This window comes from Pangasianodon hypophthalmus, chromosome 24, assembly GCF_027358585.1.
Source record: "Pangasianodon hypophthalmus isolate fPanHyp1 chromosome 24, fPanHyp1.pri, whole genome shotgun sequence".
Lineage (NCBI taxonomy): Eukaryota > Metazoa > Chordata > Actinopteri > Siluriformes > Pangasiidae > Pangasianodon > Pangasianodon hypophthalmus.
This window is the reverse complement of record NC_069733.1, coordinates 16,989,992-17,009,089: the sequence shown is the minus strand read 5'-3', so window position 1 is coordinate 17,009,089 and position 19,098 is coordinate 16,989,992. Positions and strand designations below refer to the sequence as shown.

The 19,098-nt window shown below is 37.0% G+C and overlaps 1 protein-coding gene across 1 annotated transcript in view; it reads left to right on the top strand.

Annotated features, from left to right (window-relative positions):
• Positions 1 to 3,133: 3,133 nt before the first annotated feature.
• znrf3 (zinc and ring finger 3) overlaps positions 3,134 to 19,098 on the top strand; it is a 72,554-nt gene continuing 56,589 nt past the window's right edge. The window contains exon 1 of the mRNA XM_026931435.3: positions 3,134 to 3,772. Within this exon, the coding sequence (XP_026787236.3) occupies positions 3,455 to 3,772 (318 nt within the window). The 5' untranslated portion in view covers positions 3,134 to 3,454. The remainder of the gene's footprint in view (positions 3,773 to 19,098) is intronic.

The following is a 19,098-nucleotide window of genomic DNA, read 5'->3' as shown; positions in this document are numbered from 1 at the left end:
TCAGCTTTACAGAAATCCGGATATAAAATTTGAATTTAAATTTATCCCTACATTATCCACTTATCCCTCTCCCAGTGTTTGCAATATGTCACGTAATAGAAATGGTTCTGTCCATCACAGACGCACTGTCTGCACTTACACTTAGCATTTGTTTGTGGAAATATATTGCATTTAATTCCAATATATTTCCAGGGGGGCAGAGTGTTCCTTGCCCCAGTGGGCCTCTATTAGTGTTTGTTGCAGTTCTCGTTTTGACCACTAGGTGCAATAATAACTCTATGGAACTAAATGGGGGCAGTACACACCCTGCTCCATGATTGCCAGTTAGATCCAACATCTGGAAAGGAGACCAAATCAATGAAACATTGGCTTATGTCTGTCAAATAGAAGCATTGTTTATATTGTTGGCTATTCAAAAGAGGTAATTAGTATTTCAATGGGATTAAAATGTATAGAGTTATGAATGAAGACCTGCTGCTAAGAACGAGCCACAACTGTTTGGTGTCACAAGGCTAATGTACGTATCAGATAATGGAAATATGTGTCACTTAAAAGCTTTGTCCAGAATGCAAAAATACTCACTCAGATCTTCACACATTACTTGGGTGGGGGACTGGGAAAAACCCGACAGATGTTGCTGTGGCTGAATTCTCGTAAAAAAAAAAAAAAAAGGGTGGAGGGGTGTTCTGCCAATAATATATTTTGACATCTACTGTAAGAAAGCAGAAATAGATCTGTATTTAGGCCTCCACACATTTAAACTCCACTTTAAGAACCAAAAATACAAATTTTACAGGTTTATTTTTTTATTATTATTATTATTAATTATTATTTTACAGGTTTAAGGTGGAAATATTTTGGTGTCCACATAACGGTAGCGTAAATATAACCATCAAGCCAATCTATAAAGAAACAAAGTTTAAAATGGCCGCCTTTACAATAGCGTTCAGCTACACGGTGAAGTTTTATTCCTGTTTAGAAGACAGGAAGTCACACTGTGTCCTCTGAGGTGAACATTTACATGAAAAGAAACATTTTGCCTGAAACAGATTTCCATATCTTACTAGCTACATTAACCATGTGGAATCATCCTAAAACCTATTAAGCAAATGTCGGGTAGAAAACACATCTGAAAATGTAAATCTGTACTCAGATACAGTGATGGACTGAAAACCGCCATGTTGGATTGAGCGATTATCCCAACCTGAATTTGTCATGCTACAGGCTAAATAACATTTTATATATATAATAATATAGAATAATTCAGATTCATTCTTATTGTATATTCACAGATATAAAACAACCAAAGTGTGAGAAATCATTTCACCGCGATCCTACAAGGCAGTAATGACCGTTTGTCCCTTCAGAGACAAAAGACCCCTTTTATTCCCAAGAACAAATATTTTTGTCTCGCTGTCAGCGTTCGCTGTGGCTCCTTTATGCTGAATTAAACTATAGTGAGTGTGTGGTTTTTACTCCGCGCCAAATCGTCCTCAAGCAGCACCAGGATCCACTTGCTCAAAGAAAAGCTCGTTTATTTCATATAATAAAGGACTTTCATAACAAGTAGATTGCGTTCTACTGTTCCCACAGCTGACAAGTATATCCAATTACAAAAATATTTTAAAAATACAGTTAAACTCAGATGATTTTCTTATCTGCTGTTGAGGAAGTTACGTTAAAGGGACGTTCTGGCCAAAAGTAAAACGTACACAATTTTTTCCTCATCCCAAATGTAGCTAGTCAGCTAAGCTACTTGACTAACTTTTGATTTGTCTATTAAGGAAAGATTATATTATATTATATTATATTATATTATATTATATTATACCACAGCTCTCTTGAATTCTGGATTCTGATTGGTTCAGATCACAGTATTATATTAACTCGCTCGTTCTAGTACATTTATGCTAATATGTTCTAATACTCAACATAAACAGATAAAAAATATGGTGTTATTTATCAAAGAAAAGCATATAATCATTTATATGATGAAGCTTTCTGTGAGAAGATGCTTATTTATCATTTATATGGAAGGAGTCTCCGGTGTCAGTGCTTAAGTTTTCCGACATCTTCAGTACAGAGGAGTTTATACTTTGTGGTTTCTCTGTAACACGACAAGCTGCAGGGTTTTTTTGTTGTTGTTGTTTGTTTGTTTTATTAACTCCAAGAGAGAGAGAAAACGAGAGGCTGGTGAGGGGAAGACTGTTTATAGCTGCTATAATGTAAGTGAGAACAGGAACTAACGTGTTTCGTGAATGTTCCACAACATTAAATGTGACTATAAATGGATAAAAAGTATGACATGTCGTTATTTAATAAATTAAAATTGAAAAATTGTAATCATTGAAAAATTGCTTTGGTACACGAGAAATAAGAAATGAAACACTTTGGGACGTGCTGTGATAGGAAAATAATCAACTTCAGTGTGGTCACAGTAATTCTGTTTCATCACATCACCTGTCGTTGATTATTTTCCCATAACAGCATGACACAAAGTGTTTTATTCCTTACTTATAATATAATATAATATAATATAGATTTTGAATATAGTTCTAATAAATTATTGTCTAGTTACATATCTTATAGTTTAGAATAATAATAAAAGGAAACTTTTGGATGTAAAATACCTGATTAATATCAAATATTAGATCATATCAGAGTTGGGAAATGTAAATAATAATAATAATCATAATAATAATAATAATGCAAGTACACAAAATTCTATTGTATTCTAATTATATCTATTAATATATATTGTATCTATATAAGACGTCCATGTAAATTATTTAAAGAAGAAGAAGAAAAAAAAAGAAAAACAATTAAAAAAAAAAACCCTAAATTGTAATTTGTAACAAGCAAGGCTCATGTTTTTCTTTAAGGTGGACCAGATCTCTGAGAACTTTTCCAAGCGTGTAAAAAAAGAAGTTAATGTTATTCATACACTTCTCACAGATTGACTGAGATTTCTGCACATTCATGGATACGTTTGTGTGGTTTATTTTTGGGTAAAAAATAAAGAAATGAAGCGTATTATGAAACTGGAACCCTTTGGTGGACACGTGCAGAGCAGAACTGTGCGGCTCCACCTTAACACAGAGGAATGAAGCGGGTCGGGAAGATTTGGTGGGCGGGGAAAAAAAGGTTTAGGACAAAAAAAAAAAAAAAATATTACAACATCACGTGGTTGGAGATCAAAAGAAAGAGAGAGGAAGAGAAAAAAGGGGAAAATGTGCGAGCGGCAGAAGAGGAAAGAAGGGAAGAGAAGAGAGGAGAAGAGAGGAGAAGCAATGCTACGCATGTGTCAGTCCTGCAGCTGTGAAACTGGGCTTTAAAAACTGAAAAGTCTTTATTTCAGCTTGTTTCATTTGAACCCTGAAATTCCTCCACTTCTTTCCACTTCCAAAAAACAGAAGGAAATTATGTCCCGCTTTGCACCGATCCAGCCGGCGAGATGAGGATGATGATGGTGATGATGATGGTGATGATGATGATGGTCATGATGATGGTCATGATGATGATGATGATGATGATGATGATGATGGTGGTGTTTTTTTCCCCGAGAAGAAGAAGAGGAAAGGATTCAGTGTTCACTGTGCTGGAGCTTTTTCTTTGCTTCTTTCTCACCGTTTCGGCCAAGGACACGGCCTTCGTGGAGGTGGTGCTGTTCGAGTCGAGCCCGAGCGGGGATTACACCACCTACACCACCGGGCTTCAGGGCCGCTTCTCCCGGGCCGGAGCCACCATCAGCGCCGAGGGAGAGATCGTGCAAGTAGGTGTCCGAGCCGTGAGCCCCGGCATGCCCTGCTTTCCCCTGGATCTTCCTCCTTACAGCACATGTGCTCTCTGAGCTCTCTGAGCTCCACTTCTCTCCGAGGCTTCTGTCTCACTCACTTGGTTGAGATTTCAGGTTTCTTGGTGCTCTCATGTCCTCAGATCAGGCTTCATCTCCATATTTCAGTGTATTTATTTTAAGGAAAGCTAGACTGAAACCTCATGTGACTGGTGTGTTGCAGTTTGTAGTCACTGTAGCTGCGTGTGTTTGCTTTCCATGGAGGCTGCAAAGCTCCTTCCTGCTCACTTTCCCACTTCTGCAGTGACAAATGAGAACAACATCAGCTTCGAATTGCTCTGTAACTCCATTACTCTGTCTCAAGTTCAGAAAAGTTTACAGCTGTGAGGTTTAGATCACTGTGGAGCTTTCTGGAGGGTGTTTTCTGTGAACTTACACTCCTTTCTGAGCTTCTTCCATCCTCCAAAAACCTCCTTTTCCATTCAAAAGCCCTCTCTGAACCCTTTCATACTTCTGTAATCATAAATTAGAAACATTTCCTACTTGCTGTTTAACTTTGTTTATCTGTTGCAAGTTCAGAAAGTTTGCAGCTCCTAAATTATTCGCTAGTTTTAGATCACTGGAGCTTTCTGTAGATTTTTTCTGCTCTTAAACTCCTTTCTGAGCTTCTTCCATGCTCCAGAAACCTCCTTTTCCATTCAAAAGCTCTCTCTGAACCCTTTCATACTTCTGTACTGATAAATTAGAAACATTTCACTCTTCCGACTTGCTGTTTAACTTCATTACTCTGTCTCAAGTTCAAAAAACTTTACAGCTCCTAAATTATTCGCTAGTTTTAGATCACTGGAGCTTTCTGTGCTCTTAAACTCCTTTCTGAGCTTCTTCCATGCTCCAAAAAAACCTCCTTTTCCCTTGAAAACTCCTTCTGAACCTTTTAATTTCTCATTACAGAAGTATTAGAAACATTTCACTCTTCCTCATTGCTGTTTAACTTCATTACTCTGTCTCAAGTTCAGAAAACTTTACAGCTCCTAAACTGCTGGTGAGGTTTAGATCTCTGGAGCTTTCTACAGTGTTTTCTGTGAACTTAAACTCCTTTCGGAGCTTCTTCCATGCTCCAAAAACCTCCTTTTCCATTAAAAACTCCATATCTGAACCCTTTCATACTTCCGTAATGATAAATTAGAAACATTTCACTCTTCTGACTTGCTGTTTAACTTTGTTTCTCTGTTGCAATTTCAAAAAACTTTACAGCTCCTAAATTATTCGCTAGTTTTAGATCACTGTGGAGCTTTCAGTCCTTTCGGAGCTTCTTCCATGCTCCAGAAACCTCCTTTTCCATTCAAATCTCCTTGTCTGAACCCTTTCCTACTTCTGCAATGATAACTTCTGTTTAACTTCTTTTACTTTGTCTCAAGTTCAGAAAACTTTACAGCTTCTAAATTGTTAGCTAGTTTTAGATCACTGGAGTTTTCTGTAGATGTAGGTTGTTTTCTTTGCTTCAAAAATCCATCCTTCTATGCTCCAGAAACCTTCTACTGAACGCTTTCATACTTCTGCAGTGATAAATTAGAAACATTTCACTTTTGGTAATTGTTGTTTAACTTTGTTTCTCTGTTGCAAGTTGAGAAAAGTTTCCAGCTTCTAAACTGTTGGTGAGTGTTAGGTCACTGTGGAGCTTTCTTTGGCCTTAGATTGTTTTCTTTCTGCTTAAAATCCTTTTCGAGATGTTTCCATTATCCCTTTCATGCTGAAACCTTTGCATTTCGTACGCCTAAACAACATGGCACAGTGTCTGCACTTTATTCTGTTACTCTCAGGCAAAAAAGTTTACAGCTCTTAAAGCTCTTATTAGCTAGTTTTAGGTCACTGTGGAGCTTTCTGTAGATTTCAGGTTTCTTTGTGCTTTCTACTTAAATCCTCATTCCTCGTTTCATGCTTCTGCACTCTAATGTGTTGACATTTCACTGCTTTTTTTTTTTTTATGATGAAAACTAGAGCGAAATGTGAGTGTTAAACTTCAGCAGAGACTCGTCTTCTTGTTTAAGTCACTGTAGCTTCGTGCATTTGCTTTCCATGCAAACTATAAACCTAATTTTGAGCTCCTTTCTGCACATTTTCATGCTTCTGTATGATTTATTTCAGAAATTAAGAAATATTTCACTGTTCCTAATTGCTGTTTAACCTAGTTATTCTTCCACAAGTTCAAAAAGTTTACAGCTTCTAAGTTGTTGCTGGGTTTTGGTTTTAGGTCACTGTGGAGCTTTCTGTAGATTTTGGTTGCTTTGTGCTCTTAAAATCCTTTCACAGCTCCTTCCAGGATCACTTGTATGCTAAAGTATTTGTTTTTAGTGAACACGGGACTCAGAGATGTATAGATAAAAGTTATGAGGAAATCATTTAGAGGTCCTGAAATTGGTTTTCGCTCACTGTTTAGTTGGTACTTCAGTCGGTCACTACAAAAAGTTTTTACAAAAAGTTTACAGGCGTGTTGAATGTTGGTGGCTCCTTTCTTTCATGCTTCGGTTGGATAAAATGGACAAATTTCGCAGTTCTTAATCACTACTTTACTTCGTTACTTTGTCGCAAATTCAAAAAGTTTACAGGTCCTAAACTTTTGCCGATTTTTATTCTTTTTATTTTACATTTTATGGTTTTAATGGTACATCATGGTACAATGTTTCTACTTTACTGTGTTACTCTGAATACCAAAGTTTACAGGTCCTAAACCTTTGCAGATTTTTATTCTTTTTATTTTCCATTTTATGGTTTTAAGCATCATGGTACAATGTTTCTACTTTACTGTGTTACTCTGAATACTAAAAGTTTACAGGTCGTAAAGTATTGCCGATTTTTATTCTTTGGACTCTGTGTAGCTTTCTTTCTGCTTAAAATCCTTTTGAGCTCCTTCTATGATCTCTTTCATGGTCAAATTTTTACATTTTATGGTTTTAAGCAACATGGTACAATATTTCTACTTTTCTGTGTTACTCTGAATACCAAAAGTTTACAGGTCCTGAATTGGCAGCTCGATTCTAGTCCCTATTTCAGCTCTCAGTACATATAAATCTTTTACGCTCTTTTCTGAGTACTTTCATGTTTTTGTGTGTGTGTGTGTGTGTGTGTGTGTGTGTGTGTGTGCGTGCGTGCAAAAATCATTGATACTGTACAGTTTTAAGAAGCATGAGGCATTCATGCTTTTGTACAAACTTCTTACAAGTTACATGTTTTAGAGGTGAAGGATGTTGAACTGGCGGTGAGTTTTTCTCAGGGTTTAATTGCTGCTTTATTTGGTTCCTCAAAGTTCAGGAAGTTTACAGATTCTGTGTTTGGTAACTTGTTTTTAATGACGTCGAGCTTTCTTTATTTACTGGTTGCTTATGCTCTGCTTATTGCATGATCCATTTCATGGTTTCAAACAACGTAGTGCAAGATTTCTGCTTTATTCTGTAAATGTTGCGAGTTCAGAAAGTTCAGAAGGTCAAAATCTGGTGCGATTTCGTTCTACAGATTCAGGTAGATTGTGTGCTTAAATCTCGTTAAAGTTTAGAAGTCAACTGTTTTAAATGTAGTCATAAGTTGTTGGTCAGTATGTAACTTTCTGTAGGTTTACATTCCTTATGAGTTCAATCATGTTTGAGATCTTTGTGTGTTTTGTAAGATGAAATATGATGAAAATTTGATATTTGTACACTGCTTCTTTATTCATCTGTCTTGTCCAGAATTCAAAAAATGTTACAGTAGGAAATGTTCTGAATTGATCGTTTTTGCTCACAATTTTAAACTCCTATGTGAAATATCAATATTTCTCCAGCAATGTGGCCATCTACTGCTCGTTATTCTGTTACTTTTAATTGCAAATGTGTAAAGTTTACAGACTGTAAAATTAGTGGTGATGTTTGTGCTAGCTGTTTAGCTAACTTTACTGTTAGGTTGCCTTCTGCATACTTAAATCTCTAAATCTCCTTTTCAGCTCCAGCTGCACTTCCGCTTACTAAAATAGTGATTTCACAGTGATGCACATTGTTGCAAGTTTACAGAAAGTTTACAGCTCTCAGCTTTGTGATGATTTTTTGGTTGTTATTATTATATGGTTAGATTTCTTTAGCTTTTGTTTGCTTTGTATGCCCTTAAAATCCTTTCGAGCTCCTTCCATGACGATGCTAATACTTCTCAATGCTATAATACGGATATTTTTGTTCTGCTTTTAGCAACTTTTTTGCTACTTTATCTTGTCCAAACTTGTAAAAGTTTACTCATTTCCATACAAGAACAAGTTACTTAGAAGCTTGAGTTCAAAATTGTACCGGTGGTGAATTTTGTTTTCTGCTTTTCTTTTCATTTAGCTAATTTTTAAGCTCCTCGTGAACTTCTGTGCAACATTTCAACATTCTGTAGCTACAATTATTTTATTCAGTATATAATTTTAACAGTTTACCGAAAGAAGTGTGGTTAGATATTTTCTAATAGTAGTTAAAATATTGACATGAAAACACTTTTTGTACTGATTCCTGATTGGCAGTTTGATTAAATGTGTTGTGGTTTTGAGGGATAAGTGATAAGTGCTGGTTTTGAGGGATAAGTGATAAGTGCTGGGCTTCATTTGAACCGTGAACATGGTGTAAACTTTCTACGTTTTCTTAATAGTCATGGATAAAAAACTATTTCTTGCATGTTTTATCCCACTGACCTGTTGCATGGTCCCTTCTTGTTGCACATATGGCTGTGAAAAAGTCAGGAAAAGTCACCCAGTTGATGTAATTTCTCTCTCTCTCTCTCCCTCTCTCTCTCTCTCTCTCTCTCTTCTCTCTCTCTCTCTCTCTTTTCAAAGCATGAAGAGCTCAGGACGTGTCCAGGTTTTAGATTGCTGTAATTGAAGACTGATTTTTGACTCCTTGCCTACACATAATAATAACTTCAGCGCATTCAGGAAGGTCTAGCAAATTCACACCGTCCTCCGCTCTTTCTGTTTTGGCAGCAGCTAGCGTGGCATCAAAATACATGCTAATAGTCTTTCATTTCAACTCTGTGTTGACTCGGAGTCGCATTACTGTTGTATTGGTTTGAAATTTGCTTGCAATTTGAACACAGTAGATATCTGTATTACAGCAGAACACCCCAAAAGTTGGAAGTACATAAAGTGGTCCACTGAAATGTATTGATTTGTGAATTTATAATGAAATATATGTATGTGCGTATGTGTGTATATGTGTATATGTATGTATATATATATATATATATATATATATATATATATATATATATATATATATATATATATATATATATATATATATATAATGTGTATATATGTGTATATATATATATGTATATATAATATATGAATGAATTTATTCATTTTAACTACACTTGAGCTCTTTATCATTTCATCATTTTGGAAGAGCTACTTTATAATTTTGTTCCAGTCTGGATTGTCAGCCATGTCGCTGTATTTCTCCATCTTCACCTGTGAAAAAATGACCGAGCAAATGGCCTGCTGTCTTTTAGGTAAAATCTACAGACGTCTGATAATTCTGTTCTCCTGTAGATAGACACCTTGGTGATTTTAGAGGCAGATCTGCTTCTTGCATTGGAGGAAAAAGTTTTTGACCGCTACAACTCTCCGAATTTATTTTGCAAGCTCACGTATCTTTATTAAAACCCTTCCTGACCTGCGAAAAGATGAATGTTTTGGAGGAATCTCTGAACACCGTGCTTGGTACATTAGCAGGAAAAAGCAAATAAAATCAGAAGAGAATGATCCTGAAGCTGATTAAAGAAGTTGCTATAAGTATGAAGCTACTTTATATTCCAATATTCCACAATATCATGCAGTGTTTATTTTTCTAGAAATAACTGAATCATTGATTTAAGTTCCTTAATTATCCTAGGTTAGATGATGCTAAATAAATAAAAAATAATCACATGACCAGGTGTGATGCAATTATCTGACTTTAGAACTCGTCCTTCCTGTATGAATTAAATTTCTGAAGGTTATCATGCAGGAAATGTTTTTAATAAAGTTATTACAGACGTCGTCCAGTGAAACGTTTAAGACGTTTAATTGTGATTTACGGAGTGTGTTCTCAGAGCACGTCTTTCACCTCAGGCTGTCACGTTTTTGGGTGTAAATCTTTGCTAGCGTGTTAATTTCACATAGTTGAGCTTCAGAAATTCGTAGAGATCGGACTGAACTTCTTGGAGTTGTCTTTTGGTGAAAACGTGATTTTCAGATGACGGAGGTGATAAACGTGTCGCGCCGTATCTGGAGCGGATTTTCAGGTTTTCTGTGACAGCTAAAAACTACAACAATGATAAACATTGAAAACAATGAATTTTTCTTCAGTATACAGAAATAAAAAAAAGCAAGGATGTCGTCCAACGTGTTGTTAAAAAAAAGGGTAAATGAGGCGTATATTTTCCGTTGGAGTCGTCGACTTGTGAGCGTTCTACTCTACAGATTTTTATGGAATTGTGGAATGTATTTGTGTTGCACAACGTTCAGGCACAGAGGAGCCTCGAGCAGTTTTTAGATGTAGTTTTTGGAGCATTTTTAGAACCGTGATTATCTTCAGTGCTTTGGTCTGCGTCGGCCAATCAGCAGGAGCTGGTGGACGTTTGTGAAATATGGCCTAATTGCATGCCTTGAAGCAACCCTGCATTTGCTGGTCTGTGAAAGATCCACTTTGGAGCCGTCGCACATTTCTGCATTCTTTGTTTAGGCAGCCTCTCTGCTTTTTCGCCTTGACCTCATGCGGTTGAAATGAGAAGAATGAAAAATGTAGGGTTTTTTTTTTTTTTTTTCGCCTTTATATATTCATGACAGGCTACACCCAATGGCGGATGTTTCACCAGCGTGGGATTATGAGCGATTTAAAAGTGGGATTGTTATGAGTGTAGGTCATATTCATCAAACTGGCACGCGGTCATCGGTGTTTGTTCCGGCGCGGCCGTGGCGTGGAGGTGGTACACCGTGGACGGGGCAGGATGAGGGGTTTTAGCGGTCGTGATATTTAGTCTAGCCGTGTATGTATTTAGCACGGACTGTTTGGCGCTGGCCTTAAGCCACGTGGAGCCACGAGACCGCTGCTTTACATCGGAAAAGCCGCAGACGTTTAGGTCCGCTCTGGCTTCAGACGCCGTTTAACATAGCGCTGGTCTCGGATTGTTAACTTTGATGGCTTCTTGTCTGCACTGGCCTGAGTGGTTTTCAAAGCGATCTTTTGGTCTGCTCTTAAGACGGTCCATGTTTTTTTTTGCTTCTTACACACCTGAACCATGCCATCAGGAACGCTGAACACCTGGTACAGATGTTGAAGGAGCAAAAATCCACTTTTCCTGAGAGAAAAGTGAGGAGCAAGCCTGTAGTTACTCACATTAACAATCCTTTAAACGCTCTTTGTAGAACACACCACTGTGTGTTAACCTTCACGAGTTCTGAGTCGTGTGGAAGCAAAGAACCATTAATTATCCAATGAATCCTTAAAGAACGCATATTTTTCCTAAGAGTGAATGAATGTCAACTTGTTTTGGAGACTTTTTGTTTGATTTTTATTTCTGTTCATCAGTATTGAATAAAAATGAGCAGAACGTGTAATTTTCCATCGACGTTTTCAGTGCAGCGCGGCAGTGCAGATGCCGCGTTCACACTTTAATTCCAGCAACAGATTGCGAGATGTGATATTTTTGACATATCGCTCGCCCCTAATCAAAATATCTGATGTTCCACGATGTCTCGTGGGAGTTAGTTTCGCAGAAGTGGCAGTTGGAACATGCACAAACACAATGCACCTGTACAGCTTCGTTATGGGAGGAAAACGTTTGAAACTTCTTTTTAGTTTGTAAAATGTGTGAGAATCAAGTAAAGGAAAAAATGAAACAACTGGTAAAAAAATAAATGGTGTGAATTGAACAGTGACTATTTTGCACTGTGACTATTTTGCACTGTGACTATTTTGCACTGTGACTATTTTGCACTGTGACTATTTTGTAAGACTGAATAAAACAAACGTTAGCTGTTGGTGTTTCGCTGAATGTGAACAGTGCTACTGGAGACGCGAGATTCGCACTATTTCAAAACAGAAATGTGTCGTGGCCCATTCCCATCACTCCATTCTACCACGAAAAAAGAGGCTTATCTGCTCTTAGAACTCCATTATAACTGTTTTTTTGTTAGTAATCAAATGCATCAGTTATTAAAAAAAATTGTCATTTATGTCTACTGGTCATTTCAACCCTTTAGTCTAACATCACTTCATCGTTATAATTCGTCTAAACAGCACATTTTTTATAATATCATGTTCCGAGGTGTTTTATTCCTCTTATATCACAGCTATTTGTCAACACTAACAATTTATTTATTAAAAGAATGACAAAGTACCTTTTTTATCCGCTTATAGTTATAGCTAATGTTGTCACTTACGTTAAAGCAGCTATAAACAGTCGCTCATTCAGCAGCCTCTTTTTTTTTTTCTCTCTCTCTCTCTTAAACAAAAAAGAAACACAGCCTGTCCTGAAGATGTCGGAAACCATAGTTACAGCTTTACCTCTGACTGTTACAAAGCGCTGACGCTGGAGACTCCTTCCGGAGAGGTTAATGATATAAAAGTCTCCTTACAGAAAACTTCACCATATCAACGATTTTTAATCTGTTTATACGGAGCCTCTGCCGTGTGAATGAGCTGTGACTATAGAAATGAAAACGCATTAGAACGAGCGTATTAACATAAAACCTGTGATTTGCAGCTGCACTACTGTCAGAGCTGCTGTTAGAGAAAATTAATCCACACCTTCTGACCAATCAGAATCCAGAATTCAGCAGCATGTATAGTACTGCAAAGTTACGTGTTCTAGCACCGCTGTAGGTTTAAAAGCGTGAGGTTGTAACTAGGCCAGTGTTGTCTCATTGGGTCGTGTGATTATCATACCAGGAATTTATGGTGGTGTAGAATTCCTAGTTGGTTCTGTGAGGAATTTTTGGAATCCTAAGACAGGTTTGGCTTTATGTTGCTTGGAAACGTCTCTGTTAAATGCATGGATGGAAGTTGACTTATTTGTTATGCAATTGTTCACTTTAATCCACTTCTACACACACAGACACACACACACACACACACACCCCGCCTCGCTGTCCATTTTTCACGGTTTGGAGATGAGACGAGCCTCAGTTATGAATCTCTGTCACGGTTTTTCTCTCTGTAGTCTTTTTTTTTTTTTTTTTTTTTTTTTTTTTTTTTTCAAACCCGCATGAGACACGAGCTCCTGTTAGCAATCTTGGTTTTGGGCCTGGTGTCTCGCTGCAGGTTACACTCTGGCTTTGGCCTGACCGATGTTTTCTCTTCGGCTTATGAGCTTTTCCAAACACTTTCCTGCCGATTTGACTCGCCGTGGTCAGGTAAAGTTCTACGATTGTTTGAGTATCATATCTACAGTATGATATCTATCACCAAAACTGGTTTTGGGATTCAGATGTTTGGAAGCCTCTTGTGTCAGGTCTGACTTTTCATTTCGAGTCCAACCCTTAGTGTAGCGTCAGCGCCAAAGCAAACAAACTGCGCCGTGTTCGCTGCCTTTGAACTTGGCGCAAATGCAAAACTGACGTTTTGCCTCTTGAACCCTTGCTGTCTGCAAATTTGCCTCATAGTAACTGCTTAATTTAACAGCTGGTGTCTCTTTATTCCTGACGAGACCGTCAGAGCTGCAGCAGGTTGATTGTGATATGTGAGGGGTTTTTGTTTTGTTTTGTTTTGGTTTGGTTTTTTTATGTATATACAGTGTGTTATTGCTCTTTTGATTTTGGATAAAAGTTTCTGTACTACTTTATCCTGTGCTAGCAGTTGAAGACTAATTTGAATTAAAGGAAAATTTAAAGAACGTGTGTATGTGTATGTATATATATATATATATATATATATATATATAACAACCAAGAAGAGTTTGCACTCATATTCAGTTTTATTTGGTTTATTTCCTTCATTTTCCTGTTTTTTCATTTGGCCCATAGGTTTAGGTTTTGATGGACTTTCTTAAGGTGGCTAATTTCAGAACATCTTTTTTTTTTTTTTTTTAAAGAAACACCTCCATATGTTAATTGAAATATTAATGATGCACAGAAATGGAAATTCCTGTGAAAAATCTAAACCCAAAATTCCAGGGCATTTATTTACAGTCAAAAATAAATAAATAACAAATAAACAGATTTTTCACAGGAATTTCCATTTCTGTGCATCAGTAATTGATATTATTGAATGATTGAATGTAAACTCTTTTTAAACTTCCTAAAAATGTTTTTTTTAAAAAAGGATTACACTGTTACATTACTGGACTAAGTTTCTTGCTTTCATTAGCATTAAAATTATTTGTAGTATTAGATTTGATACTTTGTTTTAGGCTAGTATTTTTTTCCTTCAGTTTTCTTCACTTTTTGTCTTTCGGTTGAAAAGCAGACGTTTCGTTTCAGAGCTTTTTCGGATGAAATTTTGGTGCATCTTTAATTTAACAGTGAAGTTTATTCGGCCATCTGTAGTCCAGACAAGTAACTTGGTGCAATTATACTTAATTGCAATTAAAATCTTTGTGTCACAATATATTGTGGCACCACATCATTATTAATAAACACCCCATAATAATCTGCGTAGTCTTCATTTAATTTCTTAACAAAAATCTCCTACAATTAAGCAGACATTTCGAGTGGTTAATTAAAGCTTTAATCCTAAACGACTGTAACTACCAGGTAAGAAACACAACACAGGACCTGATTTTATGGTTCATTAACTCATTTGTGATTTGATCATTATGAAACAAGCTGTTTTTTTTACCTCCCTTCTGTATCTTTTATCCTCTGCGCTCCAGACTGGCTTGAGTCACTCATCTGTCATCACGTTCAAACAGTGTGTGTGTGTGTATGTGTGTGTGTGTGTGTGGGCGCACACGTTTGAAGTCCCTTGTATAAACAGAAGTGATATTTCATTAGCTGGCGTAGGCCAGGGCGGTGTGTGTGTGATGACACAGTCATAAAAGCCTTCTGAGGGAGGCCCGAGTCGTCCGTGTGTGCCGACTCGTTTTACCTGTGGCTAAGTGACGTGCCTGAAATGCACCTGCTGATCCTTTTAGCTCGAGTTTTTTCTTCCTGCTAGTAAACCATGTCAGATTTCAGTGCTAACCACCGATTTCACATAATTATTTATCAAACATTAATTTTTTTTGTAATTATTTCTCAGCAGGGCTTAACGTCAGTGCGTTCAGTACAATGCAGTTTTGATTGAAAGGAGCAGGAACAATAATACGCAACACACAAAAGAGTCAATTTGCAGATGTTTAAGAGACAACAACATTTAGAAAACAACAAATTATGCATCATATACTGCCTTCAAGCTTAATTTCTGACCTTTTGCTTGAACACAAACCTGAAACACAATAATGCGTACGTGTTAGCAATACATTAGCCTAAAAATCTCACTAGCGACTGTGAGACTGTGCCAATAACATGCTAAAGTCAGCTAACCTATCACTAGCCAAAATGAAAAACAGTAAATCATTCATTTACAAATTGAAAAAAATTAAATATTAGAAATACTGTTGGTATTTCGCTAGTTGGGTAAATCTTCAGCTAGCATAAGCAGTTCTAGCTAATGTTAGCAAACATCAGCTAAGATCTCCAAATATGAAATATTATCTCAGGCTAGCATTTATAATGGCACTTCAGGTTCATTATAAATGCTAGTTATTCATCTTTTGGCATTCTTTGTGTAATATTTTGAGAAAAGTTTGTTAGCCTTTTCTCCTGCTAGTTTCTCTGCAAAGCTAATCTGCAAGTCAGTGAGATTAGCCTCACAGGTGAAAGGCTGAAACACAACATAACCAACAACACCAAGTATTAGATTTTATTATTCCCGAATTCATTATTTAAAACTGCACAAAACTATCATACAAATGATTTTACGTTTTTCTTTGTTATAACACATTTGTTTCATTATGTTTTTGAATTGTTAGTTCGTTTAAGTCCCTGTGACCAATCAGATTTGAGAATTCAGCAATGCTCTGGTATAAGGGCTGATAAAAGCATAACAATAATTAGTTATAAAATTTATCAAAGGTATTTGACACTGAATTTTTAGGCAAACTTTCTTTAAAGGTTCTTTATTTTTGGCAGGTGATGATCTAGTTTTCATCTGATTTGTTTTTTAAATTAAATTAAAACCTTGATAAGAGTTTAGGAATTTATTGTGATATGAAAATAAGCTACGCACACGCCTAGCTTGCAGCTGAAGCCGTGTCTAATTGTGCGAAGCGGTTGCGTCTTCCTGTCCTCGTTTTCTAGTTTGGTGCTCAATAATGTCAATGGGCGATTCAGCGGAGACGGCTGAGACAGACACAGCCTGTCCACATCTGACTCTGATTTCCAACCGTGAAGATTCAGAGAGGGAGAGACGGAGAGAGTGGAAGATGTGAGACGTGGCACTTCAGCACGGCCATATGTAACTCGTAGCGGAGAAATCGGGACTTCCTGTTTCAAAGCTCGTCAGGCCCAAACCTGCGCCCATGAGTTTTAGGGAGTGTGCTGGTTTCTGGAGGGCGTCTGCAAGCTGATTTTCACATCTGGCTAATTTTGCAAAGAAAATAACTTGATATCGGAAATCATGATGAGTTCGAGTTATAATCGTGGTTCTGTTTAGAAAAAAATGACATCAGACTGTCAGAGAATATCCAACATGTTTTTTTTTTTGTGTGTGTTGTCTGGTGAACACATTTATGAGATTACAATTGTTCCTTCAGAATTGTACAAAATAAGGCAATGTGGAAAACTGATATCCTTTATATTAGCTACATACACTCAGCTGAGGAACCAACAATCTCTGCTACTTCCTTCCAAGATAATTTTTTCTTCGTGTTGTCCCTATACACATTTAATAAAAGGTCACATATGACAGGATATGGTGAAACCACCAGGAACTTGTGAATGGGGAACTGAGGAGGACGTCAGACCACATGTGCCATAGGATTGGTCTGAGGAATTGTTCGAGCCACTTGTTTGGATTTGTCACTTTATCACATCATACCTAATTTGCAGAAAGTTGAGAAAATTTCATATGTCGCTTGTTGCGCTGTCGCTGAAATCGCGGCGCCATGTCGCATGTATGCATAGAAAATATGAATACAATTGCCTTTAGCTTAGTTGCTCGCTAGTGTGAACGTAGCTTTAGGTAGCCTCCTCCTGAAAAGAGCACAGGTCTAATGGTGATATTTTGAAGTATCCACCATAATAATATTGTTTGGATGTAGCATCTTTAGCAGAAATAAATTCTGTTCCATTCAGAAGGTGGTGTAAGGACTGTGGTCTTCTTCACTGCCTTGTTTTGGACAAAGTTGACATCCTTTGTGGGGAAAGAAATCCCCAAATTTTGTTAATCACACAAATATTGATCTAAAATGCTGTCCTGCGTCTTATTCCATACAAAGTGCAAAGTACATAAGGGTGCTCTGCATCTCCTGGGCTACACTGGCTGGGCTGTGATCTGCTGCAGTGTATTGTGGGATTGTGCTGGATGTTCTGCACTACACTAAACGCCCCTAGCCAGTGCACTATATAGTGAATAGCTGTGGTTTGGAATGTGAAAATAAAAAACAACACAGCCGATTAGACTGTCACTCTGAATTTGAAATGATGCCCATTTAAAAGTTGCTAAACATAACCGGTTCTTTTCAATATGATATTATTGCGTTCGAAGGTTAAACAATTATCATGTTATAAAATTTAATTATATGTGTATAATGTATAGCTCCAGCCAAGGTAAAGCCAGAATTATGAGGCCCCCCCAAAAAAAAAGTTTCCTCAAAGTTTGCTCAAGTTACGTGGTGCTAAATTAAGAGCATAATGAGCGTTTGGGTTGGTCTGAAGAGTCAGACTGCAGAGAGTGGGGCGAAAATGTTGAAAGCGCCGTGTCTGGGCCTTTTCCCGCTTCGTGGCAGCAGCTGAATGTTGAGCCTTTCATATACTAGCCAAAGTCGTTTAAGGCTGTGTGTGTGTGTGTGTGTGTGTGTGTGTGTGTGCGTGTGTGTTTTCCCTCTTCCTCTGTGGGAAGAGAACAGATGAAACTGTTTTTGTCTTGAGCTTTGATCACTGTCGTATTTCTCTTACCACCGTCTGACTCTCGCTTTGCTATGATCAAACATGGTCATGTTTACAAAAATATTACATTTAACTGATCCACTATTGTGGTATTCGTGATGTCAGAAATATTTCTACCAGCTCAGAGTTTGAAAGCTGTGACGTTTCTCAATACGGATTGCAGTATAGTTAGCGGTCAATGCTAAGCCTATTTAAAGTGTCATTTTAGCTTAACTGAGTCTTTTCTTAACAGTTTATCGACATATCTGAGGTAAATGTTAGCATTCTAGATGATTTTATTTCATTTTCATGGTCGCTACACCTTTACATTGTCCTTAACAGCTACACACTTTAGTAAAAATACACAAGCGATTTGTTACAACATAGCTAAATCATTAGCCTCAGTCAGAACTGGCTTAAACAAGGTGTCCATGTTTCTAGCACCAGGTTTCTCACAGCTTTAAGCACGATTACCTGTAAGTTCTAGTTAAATGCATCATTACAGAAAATATTCCTTTGTTCTGTAATATAGCAAGTGCTGAATTCATTTTAGGAAGCAGGAATAGGCGATATATCACAGTACTTCTACAATACAGTATCTGTATCAAGATATTTATGTTTGCTAACAAACTAGCAGCGAAATCAGTAGTGTTAAGTTAAAAAAAAAACAAAAAAAAAAACAAACTTTTATTTAATGTCTCCAAAAGTAAAAGCAGAAAACAAAAATTGATCATTTTACAAATTTAAAGATTCAGTAACATCAAATCTGATGCTTCCAGTCAGAATTTGTTTTAAAAACCTGAAATATACCTTCACGAGATATCTCAAACATGTATCGTGGGATAATTTATCGCAATATCGATATTATATTGCCCAGTTTTACTAGCATGTAAGTCATTGAAAGAGCCTGGTTACTAGCTAATATGCTAATTAGCCGCTCATACAAACATGAGCTCGTGTTCATGAGCTCTACGTCTAGTTTATGCATTAATACAGCTAATGTTGCGTTTTGTTTTACTGCAGAATTTGAATGTTAAATTTTGCACAACTTGCAGCCACTTCTACGTTTCATGCATTTGCAGTGCATCATGGGTGATTCTCACGATCCTGTTTCTCTCACTTCATCTCTCTTTTACCTTCTTTGTCTCTTCATTCATCAGTCTCTTTCTTTCTGTCTCTTTATTTCTGTCAGTCTGTT